At 46.5% G+C, this 17898-nt stretch overlaps 3 protein-coding genes across 3 annotated transcripts; 2 read left to right on the top strand and 1 right to left on the bottom strand.

Moving 5' to 3' along the window:
* Window positions 1-511: 511 nt before the first annotated feature.
* Window positions 512-4558, top strand: LOC119287156 (gamma-glutamyl hydrolase 1-like). The gene is made up of 10 exons (XM_037566681.1): window positions 512-864; window positions 1421-1507; window positions 1694-1783; window positions 2119-2213; window positions 2734-2794; window positions 3052-3141; window positions 3266-3328; window positions 3587-3675; window positions 4184-4276; window positions 4379-4558. The coding sequence occupies exons 1-10, from the start codon at window positions 556-558 to the stop codon at window positions 4410-4412; spliced, it is 1011 nt and encodes a 336-aa protein (XP_037422578.1). The 5' UTR covers window positions 512-555; the 3' UTR covers window positions 4413-4558.
* A 121-nt stretch (window positions 4559-4679) lies between these two features.
* On the top strand, window positions 4680-6187 carry LOC119354762 (serine/arginine repetitive matrix protein 1-like). Its single transcript, XM_037621510.1, has 2 exons — window positions 4680-5927; window positions 6059-6187. Exons 1-2 carry the CDS (start codon window positions 4788-4790, stop codon window positions 6185-6187), a joined length of 1269 nt encoding a protein of 422 aa, XP_037477407.1. The 5' UTR covers window positions 4680-4787.
* A 1190-nt stretch (window positions 6188-7377) lies between these two features.
* On the bottom strand, window positions 7378-12685 carry LOC119287147 (probable alpha,alpha-trehalose-phosphate synthase [UDP-forming] 7). Its single transcript, XM_037566671.1, has 3 exons — window positions 10492-12685; window positions 9373-9646; window positions 7378-8287 (listed from the first exon to the last, which is right to left on the bottom strand). Exons 1-3 carry the CDS (start codon window positions 12546-12548, stop codon window positions 7910-7912), a joined length of 2709 nt encoding a protein of 902 aa, XP_037422568.1. The 5' UTR covers window positions 12549-12685; the 3' UTR covers window positions 7378-7909.
* Window positions 12686-17898: the final 5213 nt, after the last annotated feature.

Genomic DNA, 17898 nt, shown 5'->3' with positions numbered 1-17898 from the left:
CGGCGGCGTCGAGGGGAGACGGGGGGCCGGCCGGATTGGCGGCGGGCGACGGCCGGCGGCGCGGGAGGCCGGGAGGCGGGAGGTTGGGAAGGGAAACTTCCCTCCCGCACGACGGGGGAAGGGAGTGCGGGCTGGGGTCGAGCGCCCCCCTCCAGCCCTCACTTTTACGGTTCGAAATTGGGTTTGAGAGTTGGATCCTTACTTTTTTTTGAGGGTTTGAGGGTTTAGGGGTTTTAGTCTTTGTGTTTTTTTTTGTTGCAACCCGCAAAAAAGCGGTTATTTATGAAGGTTTGAGAGTTTAGGGGTACTACTAGTAATGCTCTAACGCGTGGGAGCGGTTGTTATTTTCGAAAGCAGATGAGGTTTGCACGTTCCGCTACCTCCTCTCCCAGCAGATCCATTTTCCAGATCGCCGCGCGAACCACATGCTCCTATTATTATGGAATTCAAGTATAATCCTCCTCTGGAGTCCAGCCACGAGGCGATAACAAAAGCGACCTGCTTGAAGCGAGCCCACTCCCAGCCGGCACAGTCCAATTGTTCACACACCTCCACATGGCTTCTCCTCCCCGGCACCTGCTCCCCCTCCTCCTCCTGCTCGCCCTCCTCGGGACCTCGTCGGCGGCCGCGCCGGGCGTCATCCGGCTGCCGCGCGCCGGGGCCTGCGCCGCGCCGGCGGACCCGACCGTCTACGACCGCCCCGTGATCGGCATCGTCACGCACCCGGGCGACGGCGCGGCCGGGAGGATCGACAACGGCACCTCCACCTCCTACATCGGCGCCTCCTACGTCAAGTTCGTCGAGGCCGGCGGCGCCCGCGTCATCCCGCTCATCTACAACGAGCCCGACGAGCGCCTCCTCGAGGTCAGCGCTTCCAGATCCCCTCCCTCCCTCCGCCTTTCTCTTTCTGCTGCTTAAATGTGATTGTAGTTCTATCTGACAACTGCCAGTTCTTTGCAAGTCAAACTAAAATACTTGATAGTCAACTTACTATGTACTCTATGTACAAGTTAAAATCATTTTCTAACAGTGCAGAAACGAACATTCGTAGTTCTGGTTATTTAGAATTTCTCTACATTTAAAGTACATGTTTACATAGGAATGACAAATCAAATACAGTAGCAAGGTGGATCGTGACTTGATCACTCAGTGTCTAACTAGCTTGTGTTACTGTTCATCTGTTTCAGATCAAGGTGAAACATGTTTAAAAAAAGATCTAGATGAAACAGTTAACCTATCATGTCTCTGACTACTATAAATAATTAAATATTGTTCGTGTTCTGCAGTCATTTGATCTCAGGACAACAGATCACCTATTAGTTACTTTTACTTGGTAGCCCCCTGCTTGCTCAGTAGTACCTACATCTTATCTCTTAGGTAGTAATTTCTGATAGTTTTGCCTGTGTCCCTTTTACTGCAGAAACTCAGTTTGGTGAATGGTGTGCTGTTTACTGGTGGATCAGTGAAAAGGGGTCCATATTTTGAGACGATTAAGAAAGTGTTTCAGGTACCTATCTATTAGGCAGCTTCTGTGTGTTTCAGACATGTTACTCACTTCTGCTCTGTACTTGCTTCCATTATTAAGAACATACTATATCACAGTATGGTAACATCATATTATTGGTCCTAGTTCACACAGAATGGGACCAAACGTTACTGGATAATTCTCACTTTCTTTGTTTATCTTCTGTAGTATGTCTTGGACAAAAATGATGCAGGAGTTCCATTTCCATTGTTTGCACAGTGTCTTGGCTTTGAGCTTGTAAGCATGATTGTGAGCAAGGTAATTTCTCTTTTTTCTAAGATAATGAACAAAAATTATAGACGTCAACATGCAAATTTAGTTGCTAAAGTACAGAAATAATTTGAAATTATTATATTATTAGGACAGCCTCAAATTGAGATATCTGCCTGAAGAAAAATGATGTGTTAGAATTTAAAAGTATACATTTGCTCTTGCCGCCCTCATGTAGTCATGTGATGCAGTGAAGAACCGGTTGGTCGGCTGCACTGTTCTGTTCCTGGGAACAGGACATAGACACTTAGTGTGTTCCATACCAAGTTTGTGTTTTGTATCTACAAACTGACAACTGGCTCTTTTCTCTATATTGGTATTAGGACAATAATATTTTGGAGTCATTCCACGCCTCAGATCAAGCATCAACTCTCCAGTTCCCCAATTATTCTTCACTTCAGGGATCAGTATTTGGAAGGTAGGGATTCTAATATATATTTGAAAGGTGTAGGTACTGCATGGTCATCTTTTATTTGCAGGAGAAAATCGTATTGGTACCAAACTTGTGCAGCTTTCTCATTTTCCTCTATCAACTGAAAGTCTGCATGGGCACTTGCAAAGACCATGTTTCTTGTCCCGGCCTATACAAAAAGATTATGTATGTTAGGTTTTCATTACAGAGAAAATGCAATTAAGCTTACAGTTTACAGTACACTGCATTGCAAATGAAATTTCAGGTTTAGACGCCAGCTTCATCAAACTTGAAATAGCAAAAATGAATTAAATTGATGTCAACTATGCAGTTGGTTAGATTATAGATGTAATATTATATCTAGAATGCCCCCTGAACCACAGGCACTACGCTTGATGTTATCCATTTATCTAAGATATAACCTTGTCGCTCCGTACATTTTTATGGCACAAATACCGTCTTCTATTGACTCTTTGTGGCTTGGCTTCTAATATCCCTGTCTAATAGAAGTAATCCAAATTCGCAGATTTCATCCTGATCTCATCAAGAAACTCAGCACCAGTTGTCTTGTCATGCAAAACCACAAAGTAAGTAGAATCCAGGGTGCTCCTTTTCTCCTTGAACACGCATTGGATGCGTGTCGTTTTGTATTAGAAGAAGAATCTTGGGTACTCATCACATTTTATCTTTGACCTTCACTCGATATTAACATTGACATGATATACTTGGTTCAACCAAATCATGACTGTCAATTTAAAACAGCAACTTTTTATGGAGATTGCAGAATAACTATCTTTATCTCCTTGTTTTCCCTAACATGGTTTATTTTCTTAACTGGTCAAAGTATGGTATATCTCCAAAGAGATTGCGCGAGAATGATGCGTTATCAAGTTTCTTCAAGATTCTGACTATATCCCCTGATGAAAATGGTGAGGTACAATATGTCATCTTTTTCCTAGTACTTAACTGGTTTGGACTCAACCAGCCTAATTCAGAGGTAGTGCTAAATCAATGTATAAAGAAACAGCAAACTAATTTACTTTCCTTTGGCAAATCAGGTTTACGTCTCAACCGTTGAAGCACAGAAATATCCTATCACTTGCACTCAGTGGCACCCTGAGGTATGCTGACTGTAGTGCTGCTGGTTGTTTTTGAAATTAAAGTCGGTATTCCACTAATCTGTTCGCATGCCTGTGCACATTTTTGCATCCCATTTATTCTTGTTTGACATTTTTTAGGACTATATATTACTAGGCTGCTATCAAAATGTTTGTCTTTAAACTATTCAGTCCATGATATTTCTTCATTTGGCCAGATCACTTAGGCAAACGTAATATATTCAGAGGTCAGACTATAATTAGCTTGTTCACTTGCTGCAGAAAGCCATTTTCGAATGGCGTAAACCAATGATTCCACACAGCGAGGATGCAGTACAAGTGACACAAATTTTTGCCAACTACTTTATCAGGTTTGTAATACTCTCTTTATTCGTTATAAGCAACACATCATCTGCTTATTCACATTCATGTTGACCATGCCCTCATTCTGTGATGAAAACCATACTTCACGGAATGGCGGATTACCTATTCAAAATCATTTTATGGTGTCCTAGTTTCCCTACTAAGCAGGTATAGGTCCTGTGTACGTTTGTATGGCTCCTGTTGGGCAACTTGTTTGTGAATAAGGCTTTGTGCCCAGTTGCATTTCGAAACAGCTTTGTGCCCAGTTGCATTTTAAAGAAATGAAGCGAGTTCACAGTTTGTTGCCCATCGCAACCCCCTAAAGGGGACATAGTTATTAATAAAACATCAACGCTCAAAACACACGCAGCCTGAGGGAAAAGAAAACTGGTATCTTGCACCGTTGTCTTCCTCCAATGCATGAATTCCATACTTTCCTACTGCAAAGCAACAGCTCGTGAAAAAGGGTAAGAACAGCGTGTTTATCTCACCCTTCTTCGCTCTGTCGTGAAACAGCCAAGCCCGCAAGTCGCCAAACAGGCACCCTGCCGACAAGGTGCTGGACAACCTGATCTACAACTACATCCCTACATTTTCCGGGAAAACCTCGTAAGCCACCTCTGTCGGTCCTGTATTGTAACTGCACACTTACTGCACCATATGTTTCTCCATTCACCCGCTAAGTAAATGAGCATGTGCCATGCCTTGCAGGAAATCTTTTGAGTTGGTGTACCTCTTCTCCTGAGCCATGAGCCGTCGCTTGCAGCTGTGGTTCTTCTCTTCCTGTATTGTACATGTACATGTACAGTATTGTTTTTTTTTTTTTTGAAACGGGGCAAAAGATTTGCCATTTTCATTGATTAAGAAGAAGAGAATTGCACGGTTAATTAACGGAAAACCGAGCTAAAACCGATACAACTCAACCCACGTGACATGGGCACCACCGGCCAACTTGGCCACCGACATGGGACACAAAGCTGCAAAGAAGAAAAGCATTCGTCGAGGAGTCGCAAGCGTCATCGTCATCACCAGTTGCCTCGAACGAGCGACTCCGACTTCACCATTGAGCTCCAACCGCGAAGCCAACCCGCAAACAGCCGCATAGAAGCCACGACGGCACATGCCACCAGATGGCCACATGCGCAAGCAGCCGACAGCTCCGACTTTGACTACGAGCCTCACCAGGGAAATATGCAGGACTTGCGCCGACCGTGCCCTCAAAGCACCTCGGACACGCCGGGAAGAGCCGACTACCGAAGTCCACGCCGCGACCCGAGCTCCTCTCGACGACATCATCGTTGCCAAACAGAAACCAGCGCCCCGCCTCAGCAAACTACACGGCGAAGATGCCACCATCCACGATGAAGATGCCGCAATCCACCAGTCTCCCAGTCGTAGCCGGCTCCGAGACGATGCCCCCAAGGAGGAGAAAGACGCGAAGACGCCTCCATCGCCCGACCCAGCGAATCTGAGGTTTCCCTCCGGAGCCAAAGCCGTGGGGAGAAGGAGCACACCTCCACGGCGACGCTTCCAAGAAAGATCACGGCACCCGCGGGCACCGCCGTCGCCGGCTCCGAAGAAGGCCGGAGCAAAGATTTCTCCCGAAGATGCGCCGACCACCTACCACCACCGACCGCCACCCATCAGCCACCACCTGCTGAGGCCGACCTCATTCTTGCCACGGGATCCCACGATCCACCGCGACCAGACACGCACCACCCCCTGGCCGAAGCCGCCGTCCACCACCGTAGCCACCTCCACCGCAGCAACCCACGCCGCATCGCGAAGCGCAGCACCCAGATCGATGCACCTTGCACCAGATCCAATCGGAGCTGCACAGGCGAAGCAGCAGAGAAGACGAGCAGGATCTCCCTCCGCAGCACACCTCGCACTCCAGAGGAGCACACCCGCCACGCCAGCTGGTCACCGCGCCCGACGCACGCCTGCAACCACCGCGCCCGGCCAGTCACCGCGCCCCACGCGCACAGCCGGATCCGAGCCGCCGCTGCGCGAGCGTGCGCCGTCCACACCCCGGCCACATCAGGAGCCCGGACCGAGGCCGCCGCCCCGGCGCCCCACTCGCCGCCCGCAAGAGGCACGACGCCGCTCCGGCCGCCGCCCTCCGCCCGACGTCGCCCCGCTCAGAGATCCCCCGCTCGTGAGAGGAGCCGCCCGCCGCGAGAAAAGGAGCCCCGCCGCCGCCTGCTCCATGAGAGCTTTACCCGCAGGAGGCGCCGGCGACGGCGAGGGGTGGGATTGGGTGTGGTGGCCGGAGGCCTTGGCGATTTGGTGGGATTGGGTGTGGTGGCCGGAGGCCGTGTCGCCCCTGGGGAGGGAGCGACGCGAGGGCCTTTTTTTTGCTCTGTGTAGTCGAGCTTGGTCGTGTTGTAGCTTGCTAATATGTACAGTATTGTGTTCCATGTGTTGATTGTTGTACTGATGAGACCTTCGGTTCAGTGGTGTAGATCATTTGTAGACTTGATTGCCGGTATCAGAGTTCAGGAGGAGCAGCATCAGTAGCTGTGATGTTTCGGTTTTCAGAGTGAATAAGAGTAGTCAGTACGTTCGCCATTGGCTGATGCTCAGTTCAGTAGTATAGATCATTTGTAAACTTGGTTGTCAGTGTCAGCGTTCGGGAGGAGCGTCAGTAGTTGCGACGTTTGCCATTTTCAGAATAAACAAGAGCATCCTCTTCCTAATTGTTACTCCCTCTATAAAAAAATACTCCCTCTGTAAACTAATATAAGAGCGTTTAGAATACTAAAATAGTGATCTAAACGCTCTTATATTAGTTTACAGAGGAAGTATATAAGAGCGTTTAGATCACTACTTTAGTAAGGGAGTATTTATGTTCTGAAGATGCTCGACTTTGAATCTTTCTAGCAGAGTAGCGTCACACAAGTGCAATCTATTCTTCCCCAGGCTCGTGATGAATAAATCGGTGAAACACAACTTTTTTTTAGGGGAACGGTCAAAATACAACTAGGAGACCTTACTTATCATCAGCCTTATGAGTTGACATAAGCTAATGATAATAATCATTCCAAGTTCTAATGATGATGGACGGAAAATAGGTTTACAGTTTTGTTAAAGCACATCTAGATGTGCCATAAGTATTGCACATCTAAATCCTATGGCATTGATCTTACATAAAGGTTCGTGTGGGTACTTTATTTTTTTCTTTTCCTTTTGATGCTTAATTGAGTCACTTAAATGTGCAATAAATACATCTAGATGTGCCCTATGCATTCCCGTAGGTTTATGTCAATCTCCCTGCGCTGTGCTGCACTTGAAAATGAAAAAGAAATCTCCCTGCGCTGTGCTGCCTCATTCGAGCAAAACATTTATAAGCAAAAACTAATACCGAGCGAGGGTCAAGTATCATCAGCTAGGAAAAAAACAGCAGCAGCTTTGTGAGTTATTTTAGTCAATCGGTGTCTCAATTTGGACTGTGGAAAACAAATGGGCCTGAGTTTCAGCCGTCTAAGAAATAGTGACGTTAAAAGCTAAGTGATTTAGCGCAATTTAGCATGATATAGCGCTGATAGTGGACATGGACATGGCGAAGAAATTGGCTATAGCGTAGCAGTGGCTCCTCTCAAACACTATAGCGCGCTATTTTTTTCGGTGATCATCAGCAATACGAACTACTGTAAGTTCACGACATTATGAATTATAGATAGCGAACTAAGGTAAAAGATAGCCAGATATAAGGGTGCACATAACTCTGTCAAATTATCATTTGAATCTCATCCTTGATATTCAGACACCTGCGCAACATTACAAGAAAAGAAAAACTAGGTTTCTTGACTACAATCTTTTTGTTAATCAAGCCGACAGACAAGCTGCAACAGTTGTCCTTTCCCCAGGTTTAATGCCAATATTCTCCATATCACGGAGAACACAAGAGAAACATGGGAGCACGAAAGATCAGCTATGCACATATGAGTCTTCTTGCAGCCAACCCATTGAAATGCAGTAACCAACCGAGGAACGAGGCTATTGTAGCTACCAGAATGTAACCCCTCTCCTTGCAGCTTCAGACTATATAACTCCCTTGTCCACCAGGAGAAACACATTTTCTTCTCTACAATGAATCATGAGTCCAAGAAATTAATGATTGTGACCTGTAAGATAGTTTTTGCCCTGCTGTGGGTCATTTGCCCACTGCTCCACCCCTTCGGATCAAAGAAAATAGTTTTAGTGAGTCAGAGCATCATAGTATGCAGATTCAGTTCCAGGCTAAGATCCTTCTATCCTTGTATTACTGAACTGTATTTGTTCATCACTGATGTCTAATGAGGAGACTGATGTAGCCAGGTCATCTGTCAAGCCTGCCGTTGGGTCTGGTTCTGAAACTTCTGCTAGTGCACTCAGCATACTGACTACTTCATATGTATCGTCCAGATAGAACTTGGCTTTGCTCGGTTTCTGCCCCACAGTACATGCAAACAGTGGTGTTTTTGGAGCAACAATGCCCTTTTTCATGGCATCCGCAATATTTTCAAACATATCCTCATCAGATCTATCATCACCAATGCATAAAACAAAATCTGCCTGTTGACCTTTCTCCTTCATTGATAAAAGTATCTTCTCGGCTATAAGACCTTTACTAACACCCTGCAGTACAAAGAGATAACCAAACGAATTAATGGAAATTCAGCAGCGGTGCAAAGATCAGAACAAATAAAACCTGAAATAATTTAGTAAAACCATTGTGGTTATTTTCCATATTTCTGATCGAATGACATTTTTGAAAAAATTAAAGCATCTAAAGAGGGAAAGAAGTGGATGCAATATGATGCATGCACTGCATATGACATACTCATGTAAACTAAACAAGGACAGTTTATTTTGTTCAAAGCTGGTAATAAGTATTAAGTAGATATGGTGAAGCAACCAAGGCCACATAAATAGAATAAAATTTGAATACAAATCACGAATAGCTTTTTAAGCAATATACTCATTACCTAATGTAAAACTGAAAGGCATTCACAATAGGATAAAATTGTGAAGGTAATAAATATAGAAAAAGCATAATCACCGCCCTGTTAAATCTACAAAAAGCCTAGTGACTACTTCATCCGTCTGGGCTTAAAAGGCCCGTTGGCCAAAACGCTGAGGTTGAGACCAATGCAAAATTAACTCGGCGCCAGTTACAGAAATGATTTAATTCCTCTTGCAATGCTGGCCACATGCACCAACGGGATAGAGGAAGGAATTTTTAAATCAGACATGCATTTGTCGTTGCATCAATTACGCAAACGTAACCGATTAAATTCTGCATGCAGCCTAGCCCCTCACGCTTGCATGTGATGCAGCTCCTCTGGCTAATTAATTCACCAAATCAGCAGACGTAGCGCCAGCCAAACCCAGCGAAAAAGCAGGGAATTGATTACAAGCGGACTTAGAATTACGGGCATGCGATTGAGGCCCACTGGCCTTTTAAACCCGGACAGAGGGAGCACACCATAGTACTAATCACTTTAACCTGAAGTAATGTACAAGAAACAAAATGGCTTGTGTGATTGACACAGAAGTATTATGCGAACCTCAGGTAGGGGCACCAGCTAAATGCAGAGCAAGTCATAGGGTATCGCATACAGATATAAATGAAGGGAAAAATCATGTGCGCATATACTCTATGGATGGCACAAAATTTGGTGAGCTCATCTAATGGAATGCAAGAAATGGTAATGGCGAACCTGAGGTTTAACTTCAACAATGAACTGGCCGCTCTTGACTGAGACTGCTTCATTTGCTAGTACACTTTCCAGGTGATCAAGCATCTCCTTTGCCTGAGAAGACGCAAAGCCTTGGTCAGCATCCCTATGGTGCCACACCAAAGCAGTTTCTTTGGTTTCAATGTAGGATCCATCAGTTGCTCCTGTATAAAGATTCATCACTGGCTCGGCCATTTGCATCCATCCAATATCTGGGGACTGGGTACTGGTTTGCCATTCTTCATCTCTAGTCCACCTACATATGGAAACAAAGTGTTTCATCATCTATTTAATTCTCTAGTGATTCCAAAAATCATGATCAGTCTGCAGTGATCTCCATTCTCCCCAGATAATAAAAACACTAAACAGAAATGGGCAGCCAAGAAACATGAACAAACATCTTATGACGTGTGCATGCCATGTCGAAGTAAAAGCAGAACCTGCTACATGAGTTTAATGAACATAACATGTATGATCTTACAGGTCCTAATTACTGACTCCGCTAGTTGGTCATTACAGTGAAGTACTCCCTCCGATCGCCAAAGGAGGGCGTACAATTCTGAGCGCGACAATTGAGAGAATCTCATGCAGTTTATTTTCCCAGATTTACCCTTGAAAGCGCCGCAAAATACTTGCTCCACGCGCCTCGATAACTAGCATCCGTTTAATATGGGCCTCACGCTGGCCAATCCTAGAGTGTGAATGCTACGGAGCAGCAGAATGTGCAGCCTTAGCCAATCGTGTTATGTGCATGCAGCGACAGGTAATTAATGTGAATCAGTAAAGCAGATCCGAGGGAGGGGTATTTTGCCGAGCACTGCATTATTCTCCCACTTGACACCCTAATTTCATGGAGGGAGTACCAAACAAACAACTGGTGCATGTAGTAGCCTGACAAGGAACAAATGAAGAATTTCCTATTGATACAAGAAAAACGAACAAAAGTAAACTAGATTGCTATTTGCTCGATGAAGCAGAAAACACTGACACCTCTGCATCTGCACTTGACCTAGACTCCTATTCCTATTACGTCTGAATAAAGTACAGACTTCACTGCTAATCTGAAGCAAAATGTAGAACAGTGGTAATAAAAAATTGTACCTTAAGAAATAACCATGCTCTGCCGCGATGCCTAGAATTGGACATGAGGAGAACATTGATCCCAAGCTATTCTTGCTTCTTCCACTGACAATAAAGACGATGTTGTTCTTATCCGAGCATAGGGTATTAATGATGCTTACTAATTCTTCACTTGGTTTCTGGTAGAGAGAAGCCTGTGGCACCAATGTACCATCATAGTCAAGAAATATAGCTCTACTCTTTGATCTCCCATAAGACATTATAATTGAATCAAAACTAAGCTTTGAGAAATTTGGGTCTAGTGCCACCACCCTGAATCCAAATCCCAATCCAATGCCCCAACATGGCTTCCTGAAATGATCCTTGCAAGCCCTCTCCAGGTCCTGGATAAAGCTCCTTGACCAATATGCAACATCATGTGTGCTTACATAGCGGTAATGTTTTTCGTGCCTCAGCTCCTTGTCACGCTCTGACATTGATATGGCCTCATTTAGTGACTCCGCCGTTGATTCAACATTCCATGGGTTAATACGAATAGCACCACTCAGTGAAGGTGAGCACCCAATAAATTCCGAGATAACTAGCATGCTCTTGCGTGGCCCACTCACCTCAGGTGCAGACTCAGAGCTAGGTATGCCCTGTCGGCAGACAATGTACTCATATGGGGTCAAATTCATCCCATCCCTCACAGCCGTCACCACGACACACTCAGCGACTGTATAATATGCAAGCTTCTCCACACTTGGAACATTCCGGTCAATGAGAACAATTGGGCTGTACCCGGACTGGCCAAACTCCCTGTTAATCCTCTCACAACTATCCTGAATCTCAGCCCGAATGGACTCAATATCCTTTCCCTTCCCGCGCGCTGGGTTAGCAATCTGTACTAACACAGCCCTACCCCGCCACTTAGGATGTGTCTTCAACATATACTCAAATGCAAGAAGCTTCAGATTGATGCCTTTAAAGATATCCGTGTCATCCACACCAAGCAACACAGTCTTGCCCTCAAATTGCTGCCGCAGCTCAGCAACCTTCTGCTGCATTTCAGGTAATCGCAGCACTGACTGCAATTGACCCATATGGATTCCCACTGGCATGATCTTGATCCCAACAGTGCGACCATAGTAATCCAGACCAATATATCCACGCTTTGACTGGTACTCTATCCCGAGCATCCTACTACAGCAAGACAGAAAGTGCCTGGCATAATCGAATGTGTGGAATCCAATGAGATCACAGTTGAGCATAGTCCTGAGGATCTCCTCTCTGACAGGGAGGGATCGGTATATCTCTGATGAGGGGAATGGGCTGTGGAGGAAGAATCCGATGCGGAGGCGATTGAAGCGGCGGCGGAGGAAGGTGGGCAGCGCCATGAGGTGGTAATCATGGACCCAAACATAGTCGTCCTCCGGGTTGATGACCTCAACAATCTTCTCGAAGAAGTGCTTGTTGGCGAGGACGTAGGCCTCCCATGAGGCGCGCTCAAACCGACCACCGGCAGATGCACCGTTCTCACTGGGAGATTGGGCGGCGGCGTAGGGGAGCATGTAATGGAAGAGCGGCCAGAGGTAGCCCTTGCAGAAGTTCTGGTAAAATCGATCGTAGAGGTCGGCGGGGAGGAAGACGGGGGCGCAGCGGAAGCCGTCGATGAGGGTCTGCGAGACCTCTTCCTGCTCGGCGGCGGGCACGTCGGCGCGGAGGGTGCCGATGAAGAGCACCTCCATCTCGTCGGGGACGCCGTCGCGGAGGCGGAGGAGCAGCGAGTCGTCGTCCCAGGAGAAGACCCAGCCGCGGCCGTCCGGGCGGCGGCGCGCGACGACGGGGAGCTGGTTGGCGACGACGATGAGGCGCTCGCAGATGGCCGAGGAGGGCACATCGGATGCGACGCTGCTGGTGGCGGCCCGCTCGTCGTCCTCGTCGTCCAGCTCCGACAGCGTGCCGGGCACCGTCATGACCCGCGGCATCCGCCTCGACCCGAACGACCCCGACCGGCGCCTCCCGCCGCCGGCCGGGCCGAGCGCCGCGAAGTTCCCCGCCGCAAGGTCGAGCAGGTTGGTGTAGGACCTCGACATCATGGCTGATTCCCCCGGATCGATCCCCGCCGGATCCGCGTAATGGCGAGTGTTTTATCCAAACCCTAGGTCCGCGCCTTTGACCCGATCCGGCGTTTTGGAGTTCGGGGGAGAATGGGGGAGGCGAAGTGGGGCGACGAGGAAGACGAGCACACAGTATATTCCCCCCTTGCTGCACCCGGCGCACATCGCCTGCCTCCTGGTCCACCCCTCACCGACCGATGGGCCCTACCATTCCTGTCACCCACCGGCGTAGTGGACCCTGCCCACACGGACAGACCACGCGGCGGAGAAAAGAGGATAAGGTGGTGCGTGCCCCACCGGCTCCAGCTGGCGTCACGCTGCCACCTGACGACCCTGGGACCCACCCGAACGGACGCGCGGGATGGCTCGCCCCACGCGACGGACGGTCGAGACCAGCCGGGGGCAACAGTTTGTGGATAAAGAATTCCCCAGGCCATTTGGTCCGGCGCTTTCATGAGACGTCCCGGTCCCCCTTCCCGTTCCCGCAACCGAGCGACAGCGATAGCCCAAACGCGGTGGCCCGGTACACGCGTCCGGCAGCCCCGCTGCCGCGTCGACGCTGCTCATGTGTCCGTGACTGGGCGCGACGCTGTCCACGAATTTGATCTGCGGCGAGGTGGCCAGCCCGGTGACCTGGCGCCACATGGGCCACCCGTGGCACGCACGGCATGTCGGCGAGGCCGCGACTGCGACCGTCCGTGGCCACGTCGCCCTCGGATGCTCAATCCAGGTAGGCAGACAGTCATCCATCGAGACGGACGCCACGAGGAGCATCACGCGGAAGGATATGCCTTGTTAATTCGCGCGGCAGACAACCAGCTAACAAACAGCTAGAGAACAGATGGGCAGTGTTTTCTAGCTCTGTCTTTGGAGGAAAAAAGGACAAGCAATCTTAGTGGCTAATTAAGCGTGAGGCAGGCGCACTGGTCACCCAACTCGTGATGATAGTCTGACCAGCATAGCATATCCCTTGATTTTTATTCGGATAACGTGCCCTTTGCCGTTGCCGCTAGGTAGGTTCAACTTCAATCCAGTGGTGCAATTTGGTTTAGGAATATCTGATGATATAGTATTGCCAGTTGGCCATGTAGCATAAGGCAAGTTGTTGTACGTACTGGTCAAGCTTTTGACGATGGAATCTCCAGGTGAGGATCAGTCGGGTTGGGGCCGCATATTGTTCGCCTTCGCGTGTTGTATAATTGTATACTACTACTCCCTCCATTTCAAAATAATTGACTCAATTTTATATAGAGTTAGTACAAAGTTAAGTCATTTATTTTCAGATGAAGGGAGTACATGTATTAGTGCTCCTCCATGGCCTTGTCTCAAGTCAAACTTTGTAACATTTGATCAAGTTTATATATACAAACAAATATTTACATGCACAATACCAAATCAACCATTAGAATCGTCATCCAATATATTTTCATACCATATATATTTGTTATTGTGACAGTTAAAATTGTTTTTGATAAACTTGGTCAAACTCTATAAAGTTTGACGCTAATATATGGAGTAAATAAAGATGAAAGGAGTATGTTGATGACTTCTTAAAACTCTGCATTATTACATGACCAGCTTGACCTACGGTTTGTTCAAACTCTTCGTAATTGTATGATGCTTTTTACAAAAAAAAAAAAATAAGAGTGTTCTAGACGAGCTCTGCCGTGAATAACAAGTTGTGATGACGACATTGTAGCTTGTGTGTAGAGCCACCATTGCTTTGACTACGACTCGATCTCTTCCTACTGCCAATGTCTTCATCGGTCATGAGTCTTTGCACGTCTGCTCAAAGCAGAAGCGGTTTTTTGAATGTTACTTGCGTTGCACGCTTAGTTGACGTTCATGATGATTTTAATGAGGGGTTTTAAGATCTAGTAGCGGCGCTACAGTTAGCGACACATGCATGTGGCGAAAACCTGAGTTTCTTGGTGAAAAACCTGAAGATGTCATTGGTTGGGCCAGTAAGGCCAATGGCGGCGCACATACATTGCCCCTTGTTCTCAGTAGTGAAAAATCTCTTGATCGAGATGTTTTTCTGTGTTTTCTTTACTCCCCTGCGTCTTTTGAAGAGAGGAGAAACAATATAATTTCTCGAAAAGTAGGTGTAACCCCCTCTCCCATGCATCAAGTGACGCGCACGGGAATTTATTATTTTTCTTGAGTTCGTGCACCTGTTTTAGAAATTTGGTGGTATGTCTTCTCTACTAATCGCCTCAAAAAGCGATGAGGAACTCAAAGGTTTGACTAAAGACATGGAGATAACCACTCTTGCTGGCGTGTTTTGCTCGGTGTTACAAGCTCTTCTATCTTCACCCCTTCCGCAGCTCGGACCACCTCCGGGGAATGGTTGACGAGCGTTACAATCTTTAATGAGGGAATTCAAGATCTAGTTTGGGTGGACAATCAACACCATAGATGCATGGTGAAAACCCTCGAGATGACCTTAACTTGACCGGTAAGGCAATCGTTGCACACTGACATTGCCCCTCGCTCCCTGTAGTGAAAAACTCTTGACTGTGGTGGTTTTGTTCCTCCCTTTACTACTCCTATGTGTCATTAGGGAGAGAAGAAACAAGATAATTTCTCAAAAAGCAGGTGTAACCCCCTCTCCCCTGCATCAAGGGATGCACAAGGCCATTTATTGATCCCCTTTGTGCATCTTTTTTAAAGATATATGGCGATATGCCTTCTCTATTTATTGTCTCAAAAGGCAAGAGGGGCCTCAACGGTTTGACTATTTTTAATTAGAGAATTTGATGTCTATTTGAGGTGGACGACCAGCAAGACTCGTGCATATGATGAACACCTAAGCTGCATCATGAAAACCCTCAAAACGATGTTAGCTTGACTGTTAAGGCAATGGCGGTGCATGGGCATTGCCCTAGTGAAAATATTATACACCATGATTGTTTTTTCTCCCTCTACTTTACTCCTTTGTGTCTTTGGGGAGAGGATAAACAAGATAATTCCTCAAAAGGCAAGTGTAAGCCCCTCCCCTACATCAAGTGATGTAGATAACCATTTATTAATTTTCTTGAGTTTGTGCATCTGTTTTATAAAATTGGCGGTATGTCTTCTCTATTAATTGACTCAAAAAGCGACATGGAACACAATGGCTGGTCTAAACAAGTGGAGATAATGGGTGATGCTAATGTGTTTTACTCAATGTTGCACATTTTTTCGTCTACTCCCCTTCCGTGACCCAAACCACCTTTGTGAGGATGGTTGACAAGCGTGAAGATCTTTAGTGAGAGCATTCAAGATCCAGTTGGGGTGGACGTTCAACAACACTCAGTTATATGGTGAACACCTGAGTTGCATGATGAACATCTTGAAGATGATGTTAGCTTAACTAGTAAGGCAATGGTGGCGCACGAGCATTGCCCCTTGTTCCCAGTAGTGAAAAATCTCTGATCGTGATGGTGTTTGCCTTCCCCTTACTTTACTCATTTGTGTATTGAGGAGAAACAAAATAATTTCTCGAAAAGAAGGTGTAGCCCCCTCTCCCTGCATAAAGTGATGCACACACCCATTTATTAATTTCCTTGAGTTTGTTCATATGTTGTAGAAAAAATGGCAGTATGTCTTCTCTATTAATTGGATGAAAAAGTGAGAGGGTAGTCAAAATTTTGACTAAACAAGTGGAGATAACGAATGTCGCTAGCGTGCTTTACTCAGTGTTGCACGCTCTTCCCTCTTCTCCCCTTCCACAACCTCGTCACCTTTGCAAGGATGGCTGACGAATGTGATCATCTATAATGGGGGAATTCGAGATCTTGTTGGGTGGACGACCAGTAACACCCGTCCATACAATAAACACCTAAGTTGCAGGGTGAAAACTCTCATGATGATGTTAGCTTGACCGGTAAGGCAATGACAACACATGGATGATGTCTACTACACAACCTTCTTCTTGTAGACGTTGTTGGGCCTCCAAGTGCAGAGGTTTGTAGGACAGTAGAAAATTTCCCTCAAGTGGATGACCTAAGGTTTATCAATCCGTAAGAGGCATAGGATGAAGATGGTCTCTCTCAAGCAACCTTGCAACCAAATAACAAAGAGTCTCTTGTGTCCCCAACACACCCAATACAATGGTAAACTGTATAGGTGCACTAGTTCGGCGAAGAGATGGTGATACAAGTGGTATATGGATGGTAGATAAAGGTTTTTGTAATCTGAAAATATAAAAACATCAAGGTAACTAATGATAAAAATGAGCACAAACGGTATTGCAATGTGTTGAAACAAGGCCTAGGGTTCATACTTTCACTAGTGCAAGTTCTCTCAACAATAATAACATAATTGGATCATATAACTATCCCTCAACATGCAACAAAGAGTCACTCCAAAGTCACTAATAGCGAAGAACAAATGAAGAGATTATGGTAGGGTATGAAACCACCTCAAAGTTATCCTTTTTGATCGATCTATTCAAGAGTCCGTAGTAAAATAACACGAAGCTATTCTTTCCGTTCAATCTATCCTAGAGTTCGTACTAGAATAATACCTTAAGATACAAATCAACCAAAACCCTAATGTCACCTAGACACTCCAATGTCACCTCAAGTATCCGTGGGTATGATTATACGATATGCATCACACAATATCAGATTCATCTATTCAAACCAACACAACGAACTTCAAAGAGTGCCCCAAAGATTCTACCGGAGAGTCAAGACGAAAACATGTGCCAACCCCTATGCATAGGTTCATGGGCGGAACCCGCAAGTTGATCACCAAAACATACATCAAGTGGATCACGTGATATCCCATTGTCACCATAGATAAGCACGACAAGACATACATCAAGTGTTCTCAAATCCTTAAAGACTCAATCCGATAAGATAACTTCAAAGGAAAAACTCAATCCATTAAAAGAGAGTAGAGGGGGAGAAACATCATAAGATCCAACTATAATAGCAAAGCTCACGACACATCAAGATCGTACCACCTCAAGAACACGAGAGAGAGAGAGAGAGAGAGAGAGAGAGAGAGATCAAACACATAGCTACTGGTACATACCCTCAGCCCCGAGGGTGGACTACTCCCTCCTCGTCATGGAGAGCGCCGGGATGATGAAGATGGCCACCAAAGAGGGATTCCCCCCCTCCGGCAGGGTGCCGGAACGGGTCTAGATTGGTTTTCGGTGGCTACGGAGGCTTCTGGCGGCGGAACTCCCGATCTATTCTGCTCTCTGAAGTTTTTAGGGTATATGGATATATATAGGAGGAAGAAGTACGTCGGTGGATCTCCGGGCTGTCCACGAGGCAGGGGGCACGCCCAGGGGGTGGACGCGCCCCCTACCCTCGTGGGCAGCCCGAGACTC

Source organism: Triticum dicoccoides, chromosome 1A, assembly GCF_002162155.2.
Source record: "Triticum dicoccoides isolate Atlit2015 ecotype Zavitan chromosome 1A, WEW_v2.0, whole genome shotgun sequence".
Taxonomy (NCBI): Eukaryota; Viridiplantae; Streptophyta; class Magnoliopsida; order Poales; family Poaceae; genus Triticum; species Triticum dicoccoides.
This window is presented reverse-complemented; position numbering and strand designations above follow the sequence as displayed.

Excerpts from the sequence above, each read along its gene's own strand:
- LOC119287147 (XM_037566671.1), bottom strand. The coding sequence starts at position 12,548 with ATGATGTCGAGGTCCTACACCAACCTGCTCGACCTTGCGGCGGGGAAC. Across the intron at positions 9,647-10,491 it reads GAGCATGGTTATTTCTTAAG|GTGGACTAGAGATGAAGAAT; the intron begins GTACAATTTTTT and ends TTCCATATGTAG. Across the intron at positions 8,288-9,372 it reads TTGTTGAAGTTAAACCTCAG|GGTGTTAGTAAAGGTCTTAT; the intron begins GTTCGCCATTAC and ends TTTGTACTGCAG.
- LOC119287156 (XM_037566681.1), top strand. The coding sequence starts at position 556 with ATGGCTTCTCCTCCCCGGCACCTGCTCCCCCTCCTCCTCCTGCTCGCC. Across the intron at positions 1,508-1,693 it reads CGATTAAGAAAGTGTTTCAG|TATGTCTTGGACAAAAATGA; the intron begins GTACCTATCTAT and ends TATCTTCTGTAG. Across the intron at positions 2,795-3,051 it reads TTGTCATGCAAAACCACAAA|TATGGTATATCTCCAAAGAG; the intron begins GTAAGTAGAATC and ends AACTGGTCAAAG.
- LOC119354762 (XM_037621510.1), top strand. The coding sequence starts at position 4,788 with ATGCCACCAGATGGCCACATGCGCAAGCAGCCGACAGCTCCGACTTTG. Across the intron at positions 5,928-6,058 it reads ACGGCGAGGGGTGGGATTGG|CTTGCTAATATGTACAGTAT; the intron begins GTGTGGTGGCCG and ends GTCGTGTTGTAG.